At 37.9% G+C, this 17,828-nt stretch overlaps 1 protein-coding gene and 1 non-coding gene across 2 annotated transcripts; one reads left to right on the forward strand and one right to left on the reverse strand.

Moving 5' to 3' along the window:
• Positions 1-3,259: 3,259 nt before the first annotated feature.
• On the forward strand, positions 3,260-4,839 carry LOC104711235 (transcription factor PRE4). Its single transcript, XM_010427916.3, has 2 exons — positions 3,260-3,970; positions 4,445-4,839. The coding sequence occupies exons 1-2, from the start codon at positions 3,839-3,841 to the stop codon at positions 4,592-4,594; spliced, it is 282 nt and encodes a 93-aa protein (XP_010426218.1). The 5' UTR covers positions 3,260-3,838; the 3' UTR covers positions 4,595-4,839.
• An 8,717-nt stretch (positions 4,840-13,556) lies between these two features.
• LOC147938637 (small nucleolar RNA R71) lies at positions 13,557-13,663 on the reverse strand. The gene has a single exon (XR_015567557.1). It is a non-coding gene; the product is annotated as a small nucleolar RNA R71 (small nucleolar RNA).
• Between the last annotated feature and the right edge of the window lie 4,165 nt (positions 13,664-17,828).

A 17,828-nucleotide genomic window follows, 5' to 3' on the forward strand; every position in this document is an offset into this window, starting at 1 on the left:
AGCTGTGTAGTTCTGTAGTTGTGTAAGCTGTGTAATGTCTTAAATTGTGATTAGATTTAGGTAGTTGAGAGATAGGTCATTATGAATGGTACTATTTTTACTTATTTATTTAAAGGACACCAATGCTCATACCAAATTTAAAAAATTCTCAAAATAAGATTAAAATAATTGAAGGACCAAATATTGAAGGACACCGATGCAAATGCTCTAATGTTTACTATTCAGATTTGTCAGTTTATAGCTTTCTACTTTGTAATTGTTTAGATTATTGAATAAATGAAAAAACTTGTTGGACAAAATGCATCTTAGTAGTTATACATGTAAAAGTTCAGTGTAATTTGTGTTATCTAAAGATTCTAAACTTTAAAGTTTTTATCTAACCGAATTGTATTGATACTTAATTCATTCGTCTATTAGAACAAAAGTTAAAGAGAATGTTTCTACTCGAGACGTGTTTTTTTATATATAGAAATTTGAGGATTTACATTTTCTTTTACTGAATTAAATAATATTATTAAGAGTTATTTATCTCTCACATTTTCCTTAATTATGGAAAGAAAAAAACGAAAGATTTTGGAGCACATAGAATGAGTATTATTATTTGATGGAAAGACAAATATATTATGTTGGGAAGAGAGATGGGGTACCATAACCATATGATTTAATTTGATTACGTATCCTCAGACAAACATTTGAATTTGTATTACTAATCTCTATTAACATTTTTTAAGTACATTTTGGTTTATGCCCTTCAAGTTTATCTTATTTAATTTGTTTTTTCAACATTAACCCCTACAGATTTTCCTAAAATAACATTTCTACTTAATTAACCCCTACAGATTTTCTTAAAATAACATTTCTACTTAATTAACCCTACAGATTTTCCTAAAATAACATTTCTACTTAACTCAATTAATGGAACTATATTAATTGATCAAATTTATTTACGCTTATTGTCATACCCAGCATATATGACACTATCATTTAAGAGATCAAGATTAAATGCTCAAAACTTATTTTAATACATCTTTATGATAGTTGAATGTAAATCAAGGGACTTTGACAAACAAAATATTACATCTATATTAACATTTTGAAGTACATTTTGGTTTACGCCCTTTAAGTTTTGCTTATTTAATTTGTTTTATTTACAACATAACCCCTGACGATTTTCCTAAAATAACATTTCGTAGAAACTCAATTAATGGAACTATTTAAATTGACCTAATTTGATACGTTTATTGCCATAAATAGCTTGACAATATCTATACATTTCGATTTTTCCAAAAACAACTCTACGCATTAAATTTTAATCCCATAAAAAACTCCAAACCTGTTTTAATAGATTTTTAGAGACTGTATGATCTCTTAAATTTAAATGACATAGCCGAATTTGAGTAACAAATGATTACAATCGCAATAATTATTATAACGTTAATAAAGTTCATAAAAACGAGAACCCAACTTTATAAACTCAATTATCGGGTATATTTAACTTTAGCATCAAGAAATACATTTAATATAGTATATATCGCGTTAAGAAACTAAATATTATTATGCGATAATGTTATCAACTCAAATAGGAAAACACTAAAATCTCTCTTTTATTGCTACGGATTGTAAACTCCTTGCTCATCAAGCATTTTCCATGTATAAATATTAACTTCACAAACGAAACACAATGCCCACAACCAAAACCACTAATATGACGGTTTTGAAACACGGGTTAAACCACTAATATGACGGTTTGTTGTTATATGGCAGGACATGTTATTAACATGACGGTTTGAATTAACATTAGTATAAATATAAAATATTATTAATTCAGTTTTGAAACACGGGTTAAATCTTCATATAATTATTTAGTCAATACCACTAATATAAGAATATTAGACATATTAAATCAGGGTAATTTAACTAAAATTTTGTAAAACAATTAAATCATTGGTAAAATTGTGACTTAACCCGACAATAGCTTATAAATTACATATTTATGTATTTATTTCCCCTATTATTTTTTTAATAATTGACAATCCAAACAAAATTATTATTTAGCTAAACAAAACAAACTAAATAGAAAAAACAAATAAAAATTAAAATGTTATTACTTTTTTTTAAATTGTCCCGCGGTGTACCGCGGGTTAAAATCTAGTAATCTATCTATAAATTGAACATTTGATTGATTATTCCAAATTTTCAATTAATCAACTGATTGATGGACATGATATTAAAATAAGAAGGAAAGAAAGACCAAGAACAAACTAAGGAACACCCAAAATAGATAATAGAAAATGATTATATATGTTAACTGAAATATACAATCTCATCACTATAAAACTAAAACCAAAATGATTATATGTATGTTAATTTGTCTGTACATGCTCACAATAATTAGTATATGTACTTGATCAAGTATGCAACCATATAAATATTGATGGGTTATTTATTATAGAAGGTAAGTCACTCTAATTAGTTGATTATACGCAAGTTATCTATTTCATGATATTCATTAGATGTAAAAAACACTTTTAACCAAATAGGTCTTGGGTAACTCGACATTAGTGTGAATTAGTCATCTAATTGTATTGATACAAATTATATATAATTTATAGTTCTTAAAAAATTATCATTTGTGTTCTAATATGTTTTTGTGATAATATCATCGATATGTCACTATCAGTGTTTAAATCCGACAAAATCCATTTTGTTAACAACTATGCATGTATGAGAGATAGAATACTGTACCAAGTTTTTTTATCCTCACAAATTCCAGAAATTATGCAAGTTTGCCGATAAGTATCATTCAGTACCATGCATATTTCCGAAATGTTAGTAAACCTCCTACGATATATGGATGACTCAACTCTTGTTATCTGAATTTTGGTCACTAGTAAAACTAATGTTTAAGAAAGCGCTAAGTGTTAACTGGACGGTGACCTAACACCTAACGCCTAAAATGCTTAATTGAAACATAAACAATTTTAGGCAGTTTAAGTGTTTTTCATATATAACATTATATATATGTGATATTATAGATAAAATTCATGTAGTTATAAACAAAAAATAAGAAAAAAATAATTTATTTTATTTATATCAATACTATATAAAAGCTTATAATTATATATATGGATGTAAAGCTTTAAAATTTAAATATATGTAATTAAAAATATAGTAAAACAAAATTTATGTGATTTTATGCAGGGGTCTAAACGGTTGTTTAGGTGTCGACTGAGAACCTAGCACCTAGGCTACCATCTAGACTGCTTTTTATATGAAAAACTTGTAATTTTACTAAAGATAATTTGATTAATTAGGGTTTTTTTACAGTGCGGCGGCGTAGTCATTCTGTTTACTCTTAAACAAACACTAAATCTTGGAGACCTTCGTTCAAGGCCTATATTCAAGTTGAGAAAGAGAATAATATTACTAAACCCAAATAGAGAATCACAATATAGTTTTAATCTATACCGAATAATTTAACTACACTAGCTTGAAGCTTGAAGGTAATTAATTACCATTAATTTAATGTTTAGGAAACAGGATACAAGAAACTTGTACTAATTTTTTAATATTTAAATGATTCCATGGAGCCAAAATATGGATGTAAAAATCTTCTATATAAACACAAGTTGAAACCATTCATGTTTATTCTATGCAGTTGCAGTCCCCTCCACTTCTATAAATACTCTTCCTTCATCTTTCTCTTGCTAGCTCTCACTCTTATATTATAAAATAACAACATACAAAAGACTTACTTACACTCACAAGTTTAGAAACCTTACGATCTACAAAATCTCTAGCTAGCTAGCTATATACTTTACCATTATCATATTACATAATGTCTAACCGAAAATCACGGTCAAGATCACAAACCGGAGCTCCCATGATCACTGAAGAACAAATCAACGATCTTGTCCTTCAGCTTCATCGTCTTCTCCCCGAACTTGGTAACAACAGACGCTCTGGAAAGGTACATTATTGATCTAATCAAAATTCTTCATTTCAATGTTTTTGTTTTTTCATTACTTGTATGATTATTTTTCCTCCATCGATCAAACTAAAACTAACACTAATTCCTTACTTCTATCTAATTTTGCTACCAAACTAGCTTAACACTAAAAGTCTTAAGAGTTTCAATTGTATTAAGAATCAGACAAGAAAAGCGAATATACAACTTTTGAACTAGCAAATTGATATATATATATAAAATAAAACCACACATATATTAATTCTAAAATATCGTGATGACTTCTAATTAATTTACTTTTAAGCTTCTATACATTGAATCATAATTTGAATGTGATACAGTACTTAATTTGTGAGAAGTACTGAGTTTTTTTTTTCAAAAACAAATAGAAAATAAATAGATTCACAATTTCTTGTAAATTTTATTAGATCCTTATTCTTCTTATCAATATGATAACACATTTTGGTCACATGTCAGGTTTCAGCATCGAGGGTATTACAAGAGACATGCAGTTACATAAGGAACTTGAGCAAAGAAGTGGATGATCTTAGTGAAAGATTGTCTCAACTTTTGGAATCAACTGATTCAGCTCAAGCTGCACTCATCCGAAGTTTGCTTATGCAGTAGAATTAGTGCAATACACATTAATGTTTTTGTTTTATATAACTTTTCCCTTTTAAATTTTTTTCTCAGTTTTTATCAATTCCTCTTCTTAATGTATTTAAAATGTTGATCATTCTAGCGCTTGTGTTCTCTGTTATGTAATGTTTTTATTTTATTTTATTTAGGGTTTTGTTTTGTCAGTTGTTGAAAGAAACAAGTGGTTTGGATTTACGTTCACATTATTTAAAGGCAACGCAAGTTTGTCGGAATTGTCCTTTTGTGAATAAAATAATTAGAGACTATCGACAAAATATATATATATATATACTAATTCTATAGACTATAGCTAACAAGTAACTACAGTAAAAAGCTCATGTTTACTGGTTTAACCAGGGGCGGATCTAGAGAGTGAATGGGTAAGGCACATGCCCTATACTCACTTTTAAAAATTATTCAGTTCATTAGATTACTATGATGTCTCTTAGTTCATTTGGTTGTAAATGCCTTACACTACACTTTGGTGAATGGGTTCGATTCCCCTTATCTGCAGTATTTTTTTTCAATTTTTCCTTCTTAAAGCAGTTTTTAATTTCATTTTCATGTCATTTATTACCGGAAAAAAAAATTTCATTACCTAACTATGATTAGTGACCTAAACAATTTTCCCCCCTAGATCCGCCACTGGGTTTAACAATGGATATATATATATATATATATATATATTAATAGACTTAATGTTTAGTGGCTTAAAGAAAGGAAAAAGCTAATTAATAAAGATTTAAAATAAACTGGAAAGTTGATAAATAAAAAAGCCGACTAATATAAATTGTATTTTTAAGGATAAATGAGGAGTCAATAATGTACTCTATATATATATATATATAATCTATTAATTAAAAGTTAAAACAGTTTAGCTATGAAATTTTGGGTTACGTAGAGGACAGATCCTTGCAAGTATTTTTCTTTTATAGCCTAAGGTAAAAATTTTGATTCGAAAAAAAAAAATTAAACCAAGTAGGAAGCTATATATGTACCAGTCGGCAGTCGAATTCTTGAAATAAATAATCTATATTTTGTATAGTCGTGCAGTCGTGCTTCCAAAGCAAAGTATAGGAACCCATATTTTTACTAAATTTAATTTTGATATGGACCTATGGTATATATAAAGGAGTTCCCTATATAAAGTTAGAAAAAATAATAGCGTCGGCAAAACAAAATAAGAAGAAATAAATCTGATGAATAAGAAGAATAGAACAGCGCAAAAAAGAAGAAGAAAAAAGTAGAACTAAAGTGTTGATCTTTCCACGTACGTACATTATCCAAAAAGATTTAAACCTAACACTAATAAAATTTAAATAGTTTTTAGAGATTTAAATGTACATACAATTTGAGAGCCATTTATACTACCTTAAGAAAAAATGGAGAGAAAATGGAGAGCCATTTCATTTAGAGGGCTAAAACAAAATGTTAATAAATTTTAGGTACGTCTCTGACTACGCCTAATATGAATATATGACTGTCAACATATTATGAAAAAGCCTGACGACCAAATCGAAACCAAATGACAAAAACCCATCCATTTTAATTGGGCTACTTGCAAATGAAAGACATATCAATCTGTAAAAACCTTGATATATGGGGCTTTGGGAATTGGTTAGGTTATTGGCATTGTACCAATTTGCAAATTCAGCACATTTTACTAGCAAAAACATTTATTAAATTTTGAATGTCTGTCTAAGAAGAACATTGTATTGTATGTTGCATGTTACCTCTCTCGATTGGGTTAACTTGTTAGACAACATTTTTTACTACTGCAATCGAAGTTGATCGTTAGACCCTCAAATGTTCTGTAAATAAATGAACCATTTAACGGGATGAATAATTGCAGTAGTGAATATGATACACACTTTTCATACTTAGATATATATACTACTACTAATTAGATATATGAAAATAGTGTAAAAAAAGAGTGGGATGTTATCATTCGTTGGCCGCTACTTAATATTTGTCTTTTGGGTCAATGAGTTCACTTCATCAGAATTTAAAATTTCGGCTTAATGTATGAAAGAATTTTTTCCAAAGGGATAAAATTTGCTGAGCTGAGCCCCACGGTTTCCATTTCTGGTAAGTGGTAACAATATAAAATAAAATAAAAAATAAAACCCACTCGAACGGTTTGGTCAAGGGGGTAATTGGTCATTCCAGGTACACCAATCCGCGGTCCGCCTGACTATTGCAAGTGCAGTTTGGTCTCATGATTGGTACGTATGTTAAAAGTTAAAACTAGTTGCACTTGCACTTTCCCAAAACAGGTAGCGCCGCACGCAGAGATGAACCCCAACTACACTGTCTTCGCCCCTTCGGGATTTTTTTTTTCTTTTTCTCTTCGGGATTCTTACTTTATATTAATTGTGAGAATAAAGTAAGGACTCAAGAAATACTCTGTTTCTTTATTATACTTTCAAGATAGTTTTTACACAAAGAGGACAATGTCTTATATAGACAACAAAGAGAACAATCTAGAATTGATGAGTCACTGTGACAGCTCTCATTATAGCTGTGATCAGCTAGTCATCATCTTTATCTTGCAGTGAGCTAAAACGGTTGTGTAGCAGAGGCATTGCAGGTACAGCTTTTGGCATGACTTGAGAGTGTTGACCTTGACCAGCTTTCTTTATTGGGCTTCTTCCTTGTTGGATCATTTTGTGGCTCAGCTCACAAGTATCACTTATATTCTCCCTCAAACTTGGTGTTGGTGTTCCACCCACCACAAGTTTGTGTCGCAGACTCTCAAACTCACGCCTGGGAAGAGATTTTGTAAAGATATCTGCAAGTTAAAACTGAGCTGGGATGTGTTGTGTCTCAATGTGTCCCAATGCTACTTGCTCCCGAATGTAGTGGAAATCAGTGTCAAAATGCTTTGAACGTTTGTGAAGAGCAGGGTTTGTACTGAGATATACTGCAGAGAGATTATCACATTGGAGCAAGGTTGGAAACTGTTGGGATATCCTGAGATCACGAAGTAGGAATGATAGCCAGGTTATTTCGTGAGCCGTATCAGTTAGAGCCCTGTACTCTGCTTCAGTAGACGAGTGTGAGACCGTTTCTTGTCTTCTAGCCGACCAGCTGATCAGGTTTGGACCAAGAAGAATGCAGAACCCTGATGTGGACCGACGAGTTTTTTTGCAACCAGAGTGATCACTATCACAAAACGCTGAAAGAGACAGATTAGAGCTCTTCTTTATGGACAACCCCATTTGTAATGTACCTTTGATGTATCGCAATATACGTTTGAGCAGACCAAAGTCAGAGATTGTAGGTTCATGCATTCGTTGACACACAAAATTGACTGCAAACTGAATGTCAGGCCTCATGATTGTGAGATATTGAAGCTTTCCCGCAAGACTCCGAAAGTAAGTGGGTTCAGAGAAGAGTTCAGTATTCATCTTGTCAAGATTTTGTGGCAGTGGTGTTGGCATGGGATTACAGTCGGACATACCAGCCTGATAGAGAATGTCTTTTGCATAAGCTGTTTGATGAAGAAAGAATCCATCCTTGCATTTTTGGATTTCAACACCAAGGAAGTAGCTGGGAGCTCCAAGATCTTTCATAGAAAACCTTTTATTCAGAGATTCTAGCAGAGTGTCAACTAAACTCTTATCACTTCTAGTAAGAAGCATGTCATCAACGTATAAGAGCAGAACCAGGGACTTACCATTTCTGTGATAAGTGAACAGATGGATCAGATTTGCAGCAAGTGAACCCAAATTCAATCAAATATTTGCTGAAAGTGTCAAACCAAGCTCGTGGAGCTTGTTTTAGGCCGTATAGAGCTTTTGTGAGTCGACAAACATGGGAAGGTCTCTCTTTATCAACGAAGCCAGGAGGTTGAAGCATGAATACAGGTTCTTGCAATTCTCCATGAAGAAAAGCATTAGAAACATCAAGCTGTTTGATGTCCCAATCCTTAGCAACTACAACATCAAGCACCATACGAATTGTTGCTGTTCTTACAACTGGACTGAAGGTCTCCAGATAGTCCAAACCTTCCTCCTGATCAAAGCCCTTTGCAACGAGACGAGCTTTTAGCTTGTCCACCGAACCATCATGTCTAAGCTTGGTTTTGAAGACCCATTTGCACCCCAGAATGTTCATATCCTCCGTAGGCTCAGTCAAATCCCTAGTGTGAAGCATATGTATTGTTTTGATTTCGTCATGGGCTGCATCATTCCATCCAGGATGTGCTAGAGCTTCTGTAATGTTTTTTGGTTCTCGAGGAACAAATCTTGATGTAAGAAGGACATATCTTGGATTCGGTTTATGAATTCCTGCTTTCCCTCGAGTTGTCATAGGATGAGCATTAATTTCTTGTGGCTCATCTTCTTGATTGTCAAGATTTTCTTCTTCTTGGTTTTCAATATTTTCTTCTTCAAGAGTTGAACTGTCAGTGTCTTCCCCTGTTGATTCTTCTTCACTCTGCATATTATCTGTCTTATCAACATTCGTGATTGTATTTTCAGATTCTGAACCTGTTGTTGTTGTGACTCCACGTGATGGGTGGACCAAAGACTGAATCGGAGCTATGTCAGGTGATGTAGTTGGTGATGCTGCTTGAAGTAAAGGAGTTTGGTATGTTGGAATCAGGTGTTTGTATTGTTGTTGAAAGGGGAAGCAGTTTTCATCAAAAATAACATGCCTCGAGATGTAAACTCTACCTGTTGGAGGGTATGAGCATTGATATCCCTTATACTGAGTATGGTAGCCCAGAAAGACACACTGCAGTGACCTCGGATCAAATTTATGAGTAGCCATAGGTCTAAGACACGGATAGCAGGCTGAACCGAAGACTCTCAACATGGAATAGTTAGGTTTCTCATTGAATAGAACCTCAAACGGACTGCAGTTGTTCAATATTGACGAGGGTAGAAGGTTGGTGATGAAGCTGGCTGTGAAAAAAGCCTCAACCCAGTGATGTAGAGGAGTGTGGCTATGAAACAACATAGTTAGTCCTAGCTCAACTATATGTCTATGTTTTCTCTCAGCAATTCCATTCTGCTGGGGAGTGTAAGGACATGAGATTCTATGAATTATCCCATTCTCTGAGAGAAACTGTTTGAGAGCATTGCTTGTAAACTCTCCTCCTCCATCACTCTGAAACGTTTTTATCTTAGTCTTGAATTGGTTTTCAACCATTGATTTAAAGACCTTGAATATAGAGATAAATTCAGATTTTGCTTTCATAGGATAGAACCAGGTGAACCTTGAGTATTCATCCACAAAAACTGCATAATATTTAAACCCTTGTCGAGATACAACTAGAGAGGGTCCCCACAGATCACAATGAACTCGATCTAGGGGACAAAACACTCTTGAATCTGAATCAAAAAACTGTAATCTACTATTCTTCCCCATCTGGCAAGGTTCACAAATGGAGGTTGTTCTGCTCTTATTGATGCTAACTTCCTTGCTGGTCTTGAGATGTTGGAGAACCTGAGAATTTGCATGTCCAAGCCTATGGTGCCAAGTATCTTCTGAGGCTGTACACTGTCGATTTGAAAATAAAGCTACAAATTCTTGATTCTCCAAAGTGTATAACCCTTTATTTCGTGGACCCTTTGCTACCACCTTCTGAGTTGGTATGTCAACAATACAAACTTTATTAGAATCAAACCAAACTGCACACGGCAAGTCATCACACAGTTTAGATACAGAAATGAGTGATTTTTGCATATCTGGGCATACCAAAACGTCTTTTAGCGAGATTTTACCTGCAATGGTAGCGGATCCAACATGAGTGATAGGTATGAAGGTGCCATCTCCAACCTGAACTGTGTCATTCCCAGTGTAAGTCGCAGCAGACTGCAGATTATTGGTCGAGGAAGTGACATGAGCCGTGGCTCCAGAATCAGTGACCCAGTCACTTCCATCAGAGATTTGCAGAGAAGAAAACACTTGAGCAACATCAGGTCTTTGATAATTATGATCAAATCGATTCCAGCAATCAGACGCGAGATGTCCTGTTTTACCACAAATCTGACATATGGGACGTTCACCAGAAGACTGCGGAGCTGTTTGATACTGTGAGAACCCTCTGCCACGAGAAGAGTAACCTCCACGTCCTCTGTTTTGGCCTGAAGATCGACCTCTGCCACGATAACCTCCCCTCGACTGATTTCCATAGCCATTTTGTTGAACATGAAACGCAAGATATGGGGTAACAGCCTCTGGAACCGTGTAAGACTGAAGCTTGTTGTCAAAGCTCTCAACTTCTGAAACCACATCACCGAAGCTTGGCGGAGAGGCCTTGCTCAAGGAGCTTTGAACGACAGTGGCAATCGGATCATAATCACGCCCCAAACCATTTAAGAACCCAAAAATCTTTAAGGATTCATCTATTGGCTTGCCAATAGAACTCAAGGCATCACAAATAGCTATAAACTCTCGACAATACGCAGCGAAAGACATGTCTTTTTTCTCTAGAACCCATAGACTACGGCGAAGAGCAAATTCCCTAGCAATGCTACTCTTATTGAAGTTCTCAGCTAAAGAAATCCAGACGTCTCTAGAGGTAGTGAGATTATGAACGTACCCGAGGACTTCTTCAGACAGAGTGCCAAAAAGCCACGATCTGTGATATGTCTATATTTTGTCTCTCCTTAGCTTATTTTTATCATGCATTTAGCTAGGATAACTCATTGGTTTGCATCGTTTTCTAGTTTTTTTCTATACACTTTGCACGTCTAGGTAGCTCTTGCATCATCCTTGCATACATTGTGCATTTTGGAGTATTTCAGGTATTTAGGAAACGTTGGAAGCTATTCTCGTCCGAACCATGGTCACCACCTTCATTCTCGTCCGAGCCATGGTCACCATCTTCATTCTCGTCCGAGCCATGGTCACCATCTTCGTTTCGTCCGAGCCATGGTCACCATCTTCATTCTCGTCCGAGCCATGGTCACCATCTTCATTCTCGTCCGAGCCATGGTCACCATCTTCGTTTCGTCCGAGCCATGGTCACCATCTTCATTCTCGTCCGAGCCATGGTCACCATCTTCGTTTCGTCCGAGCCATGGTCACCATCTCCGTCTCGTCCGAGCCATTGTCACCATCTCCGTTCCGTCCGAGCTATCCGTCCAAGCCATGCTCCTCAGCCTTCCATCCGAGCTATGATGACATTGGATTCCATTCGACGCACATGGACTTGATCGCACATGTCGGGAAGAAAGACGTTTGGTTTCACATGCTTCAGGAGATTACCGAACCGACGCTTTACCTTGTCGTTTTAAGTTTTAGGGCTTTCCATGTTGGACTACTATATATACATTTTGTTAAGTCTTTGCGGAGACATCTTATCTTTTAATCTCGTTTTCGTTCCCAGAAGGTTTTTAACCTAGCATCCAAAACACGTTCTCAGACTTGTATTCCGATATCGTTGAGATTTATTGAGATTTTGCATTTGATTCCTTCTACAAAGTTGTTAATCTTATTTTTATCTATCTTATTATGCTTGATTCAATGATTTCGGTGTTTGCATCCTTGACTATGATTTTCGGATCTGAGTAGTGTGGTAGTTCCTGAGGATGGGATAGATTAGGTGGAGGATCTTAGGATGTAGAGTGTTTAAGCTTTGATTGTAAAATTCCCTTCTGGACTAGAGTTAGAATTACTTGTTTCTCTCTGATCAATTGGAACTAGGTTCGAGACATTTCCGCACCCAAAAGGTGTTTGATGAAATGTCTGACCAACTAGTGCCAGAGACTTACGTTCCTAGCCTAAGAGATTAGTTGTCTAGGATGTTTGTTGACACGAATGAACTTGTCTGTCATGCCTGCTCGACCACGTTTCTCTAGCGAGAGCTAGGTATGGAAGTGGTTGCGTCTGAGTAGCTTTTGCCAAGAGATTGGATTAGCTAAGTTGTGATGTTCATTGTTTAGGGATACTTTGCTTATGGTATGTTAAACACTCCTTAGACTAGAATACTCCACCGACATCAATTACCCCATCCTTAGGACTTCTTTCTTTCTGATTTTTATTACATTCCTGGAACTGTTTCGTTTGTTCATGCTTAGAATCGTTTGCGTTTTTATTCACTTTCGCTTCTTGTCATGCATTCTTGTTTCTTGTTCTGTGACTCATTTCCATTTCGCATTTTGATCATTCTAGGACTCTTAGATAAAAACACTCCTTGAATTGGCTTAACTTGTGATTCCTTGATTGCATCTTGATTGCTAGCAACATCCCATTTGGATTGACACCTTAAATACTACAACACTTAAGGTTAATTGAACCTGCTAGGAGACACAAAAATCTTAGTATCAATTTGGCGCCGTTGCCATTTGGGATTCGTATTGTTACATTTGAGATTTCAAGTTTTGCAAGATTAAGTTCTGTTACACTTATCATTCTGAGTACTGACTTGTTTTGGTTGTTTGCTTGTTTGTTTTGCATCTCAGGAACCTGTTGATTGCAACCTTGCATGCACACCAGATCAAGAGGGCATCAGAATCTCCTTCCTGTGATCGACGAAATCAACCGGTTGCAACGCCCACGACAAGCTCGTCAACCCGTTGAGCATCTCGCACACGTCACTATGGAACAACAGCATGAACCACATCAGGGACCGCGAAACATTGGTGCTGGGGATGCACCGAACACTCACACTCAACGTGCTGGAATCGTCCCTCCCGCCGTGCCGAACAACAACTTCGAGATCAAAAGTGGTCTGATTACCATGATCCAAGGAAACAAGTTTCACGGGTTGCCTATGGAGGATCCACTCGACCACTTGGACGAGTTCGACCGTCTTTGTGGTCTCACCAAGATCAACGGCGTGAGTGAGGATGGTTACAAGTTGCGCCTCTTCCCTTTCTCCCTGGGAGACAAGGCTCATCAATGGGAGAAAAACCTTCCCAAGGGCTCAATCACCACCTGGGATGGCTGCAAGAAGGCATTCTTGGCCAAGTTTTTCTCTAACTCCAGAACGGCACGTCTCAGGAATGAGATTTCCAGTTTCACTCAGAGGAGCTCAGAATCATTCTGTGAAGCCTGGGAGCGTTTCAAGGGTTACCACAGCCAGTGTCCACACCATGGTTTCAGCAACGAGTCACTGCTGAGCACTCTATACCGTGGTGTACTTCCAAAAATCCGCATGCTGCTTGACACTGCTTCCAACGGTAATTTCTTGAACAAAGAGGTTGAGGAAGGATGGCAATTGGTTGAGAATCTCGCCCAGTCAGACGGCAACTACAATGAGGATTATGACCGCACATTTCGCGGCGACGCTGGGTCTGAAGAGAAGTACAAGAAGGACCTCAAGAATGTAAATGAGAAGCTTGACCGTATCTTGCTGAGCCAGCAGAGGAGCGTCCACTTCGTCTCTGAGGACGACCCTTTCCAAGTTCCAGATGGGGAGGGTGAGCAGAGTGAAGAGATCAGCTATGTTCAGAATCAGGGTGGCTACAACAAAGGTTACAACCCCTACAAGACGAATCCCAATTTGTCTTACCGAAGTACCAATGTTGCTAATCCACAAGATCAGGTGTACCCTCCTCAACAACAACAGCAAGGGCAACAAAAACCTTTTGTGCCTTACAATCCGGGATTCGCTCCAAAACAACAGTTCCAGCAGGGTTACCAAGCTCCCTCGGGACCACCGCCAGGATTCCGCCCTCAACCAGTTCAGCCTACACCAACCCCAGATCAAGAACTGAAGCATATGATGCAACAAATTCTTCAGGGTCAAGCTAGCGGTTCCATGGATACTGCAAAGAAGTTCGCTGACCTAAGTCAGCGGATGGAATGTTCCTACAATGATCTGAACGTCAAATTCGAAACTCTGAATTCGAAGATAAGGTACATGGAGGGCCAATCGGTTTCTACTTCTGCACCAAAGCCTGGCCAATTCCCAGGTAAAGCTGTTCAGAACCCCAAGGAGTTTGCCAGTGCCATTACGCTAAGAAGTGGGAAAACATTGCCTCCCAGGCAAGGAGTACCAGACGTCACTGAGGACAGTGCGGAATTAGATGGGGAGGATTTTGGTCAGGATGACACTCAGATGGAGAACCCCGTCGAGGCAGTCAAAGATCCAATCGAGCCAGTGAAGCAATCCGAGCCTGAAGCTGTTAAGGAGCCTGCTGTTCCTGAAGACAGACCTGCGAAGTTCATCCCTCCACCGTACAAGCCTCCTCTACCATTTCCAGTGAGGTTCAAGAAGCAGCTTACTGAGAAGTACAAAGCCTTGTTCGAAAAGCAAGTCAAGGAGATTGAGTTGAGAATGCCATTGCTAGATGCATTCGCACTTGTTCCTCACTACCAGAAATTCCTCAAGGACTTGGTGATGGAGAGATCAAAAGAAGTTCAAGGCATGGTGGTACTAAGTCTTGAGTGCAGTGCAATCATCCAGAAGAAGGTTGTACCCAAGAAGCTCAAAGATCCTGGATCATTCACTCTTCCCTGCTCCATTGGACCCATGTCTTTTGAGAGGTGCTTATGTGATCTTGGCGCTTCAGTGAATCTGATGCCATTCTCTGTGGCTAAGAGGTTGGGTTTCACAAGGTTTAAGGGATGCGACATCTCCCTCATCCTTGCAGATAGATCAGTGAGACTTCCACATGGTATCTTAGAGGACTTACCTGTCAGGATCAGAGACGTGGAAGTACCAACTGACTTCGTGGTTCTGGAGATGGATGAAGAACCTAAAGATCCTCTGATTTTAGGAAGACCGTTCCTAGCGACTGCTGGAGCCATCATTGATGTCAGAAATGGCAAGATTGATCTTAATCTGGGCGATGACTTCATCATGAAGTTTGATATCAAGGATACTTTGAAGAAGCCAACAATAGGAGGACAAGTCTTCTATATTGAAGAGATGGATAAGTTGGCTGATGAGCTGTTGGAGGAACTAGCTGAGGAGGATCATCTCAAAACTGCTCTAACCAAGGATGGAGAAGAAGGGTTCCTGCATGGGGAGACAACTTGTTACAAGAATATGCTAGATTCCCACAGAGAAACGGATGGATCAGAGGAATTCGAGCAGATATCTGACGCAAAGGAGGTACGTGCAGTTGAGACAGAGAGTTCAGAACGTGATATCTCCCACTCGACCGCGATCATTCCAGACTCCCGTGCTGATGACTGGTCGGAACTGAAAGCTCCGAAGGTAGAACTCAAAACTCTCCCTTCCGGACTCAGGTACGTTTTTCTGGGAACCAATTCTACTTATCCTGTCATAGTGAATGCTAGGTTGAGTGATGATGAATTGGGGTTGCTAGTCACTGAGCTAAAAAAGTTTAGAAAGGCCATAGGTTATTCTTTAGATGATATCAAAGGAATCTCACCTAGTCTTTGCACACATAGGATCAATCTTGAAAATGAGTCTTATGCTAGTATTGAACCCCAAAGAAGATTGAACCCTAATCTGAAAGAAGTAGTAAAGAAAGAAATCCTAAAACTGCTTGATGCTGGAGTTATCTATCCTATCTCTGATAGTACTTGGGTATCTCCAGTGCACTGTGTACCTAAGAAGGGAGGCATAACTGTGATCAAAAACGACAAAAATGAGTTAATCCCAACTAGAACCATCACAGGACATAGGATGTGTATAGATTATAGGAAGTTGAATGTTGTATCTAGGAAAGATCATTTTCCTTTGCCTTTCATTGATCAAATGTTGGAAAGACTAGCTAGTCATCCCTATTATTGTTTCCTTGATGGGTATAGTGGATTCTTCCAAATCCCTATTCACCCAAATGATCAGGAAAAGACAACCTTTACTTGTCCCTATGGCACATTTGCCTACAGACGCATGCCATTTGGTTTGTGCAATGCTCCTGCCACCTTTCAGAGGTGCATGACTTCAATTTTCTCGGATTTAATTGAGGAGTCAGTGGAAGTGTTTATGGACGACTTCTCTGTATACGGTTCCACTTTCTCCTCCTGTTTGTTAAATTTGTGCAGGGTATTGACGCGATGTGAGGAGACGAACCTGGTGCTGAACTGGGAGAAGTGCCATTTCATGGTTGAAGAAGGGATTGTTCTGGGACACAAAATTTCTGAGAAAGGGATTGAGGTTGACAAAGCTAAGATTGAGGTCATGGTTCAGCTTCAACAGCCTAAGACAGTGAAGGACATCAGGAGTTTTCTGGGACATGCTGGGTTTTACAGGAGATTCATCAAGGACTTCTCAAAAATTGCAAGACCTTTGACAAGGTTGTTGTGCAAGGAGGTTGAGTTCGAATTTGATGCAGCATGTTTGGAAGCTTTCAGCAAGATCAAGGAGGCCTTGGTTTCAGCACCCATAGTGCAAGCTCCGAATTGGGATCATCCTTTTGAGATCATGTGTGATGCTTCAGACTTCGCAGTTGGAGCAGTTCTGGGACAGCGTATTGACAAGAAGCTTCATGTCATCTACTACGCAAGTCGCACCTTGGACGAGACCCAGGGAAGGTATGCTACCACAGAGAAGGAACTCCTAGCAGTTGTGTTTGCATTCGAGAAATTCAGGAGTTATCTTGTAGGTTCGAAGGTCATTGTGTATACCGATCATGCCGCTCTGAGACACATCTACTCGAAGAAGGATACCAAACCGAGACTGCTGAGATGGATCCTGCTTCTCCAAGAGTTTGACATGGAGATAGTTGACAAGAAAGGAATAGAAAATGGAGTTGCAGACCACTTGTCAAGAATGAGGATAGAAGATGTTGTTCCAATAAATGACTCAATGCCTGAGGAACAACTTCTGGTAGCCCAGGTTTGTGAGCGGATGCATGACACAGGGGTTGAGAACCTCAAAATCAGATGCATGGCAATCACTTCTGAGACTGCACCCTGGTATGCAGATGTTGTGAATTACAAGGTATGTGGAGAAGTTCCTGATGACATGGATCCATACAGGAAGAAGAAGCTTTTCAGAGAGGTCAACCACTACTTCTGGGATGAACCCTATCTGTACAAGAGAGGTTCTGACGGTCTGTTCAGAAGATGCATAGCAGAAGGGGAAGTGCAGGGAGTGCTTGAGCATTGTCACGGTTCCGTCTACGGAGGTCATTTCGCCACATTCAAGACAGCTCAGAAGGTTCTCCAAGCAGGTCTCTGGTGGCCAACCTTGTTCAAAGACGCTCACAACTTCATCACCAAGTGTGACGCTTGTCAGAGGATGGGCAACATCACAAGGAGAAACGAGATGCCCCAAAATCCAATCCTGGAAGTGGAGATATTTGACGTCTGGGGGATAGACTTCATGGGTCCTTTCAACCCCCCA

The sequence above is a fragment of the Camelina sativa genome, chromosome 9, assembly GCF_030686135.1.
Source record: "Camelina sativa cultivar CO46 ecotype springtype chromosome 9, ASM3068613v1".
In the NCBI taxonomy this organism is placed as follows: domain Eukaryota; kingdom Viridiplantae; phylum Streptophyta; class Magnoliopsida; order Brassicales; family Brassicaceae; genus Camelina; species Camelina sativa.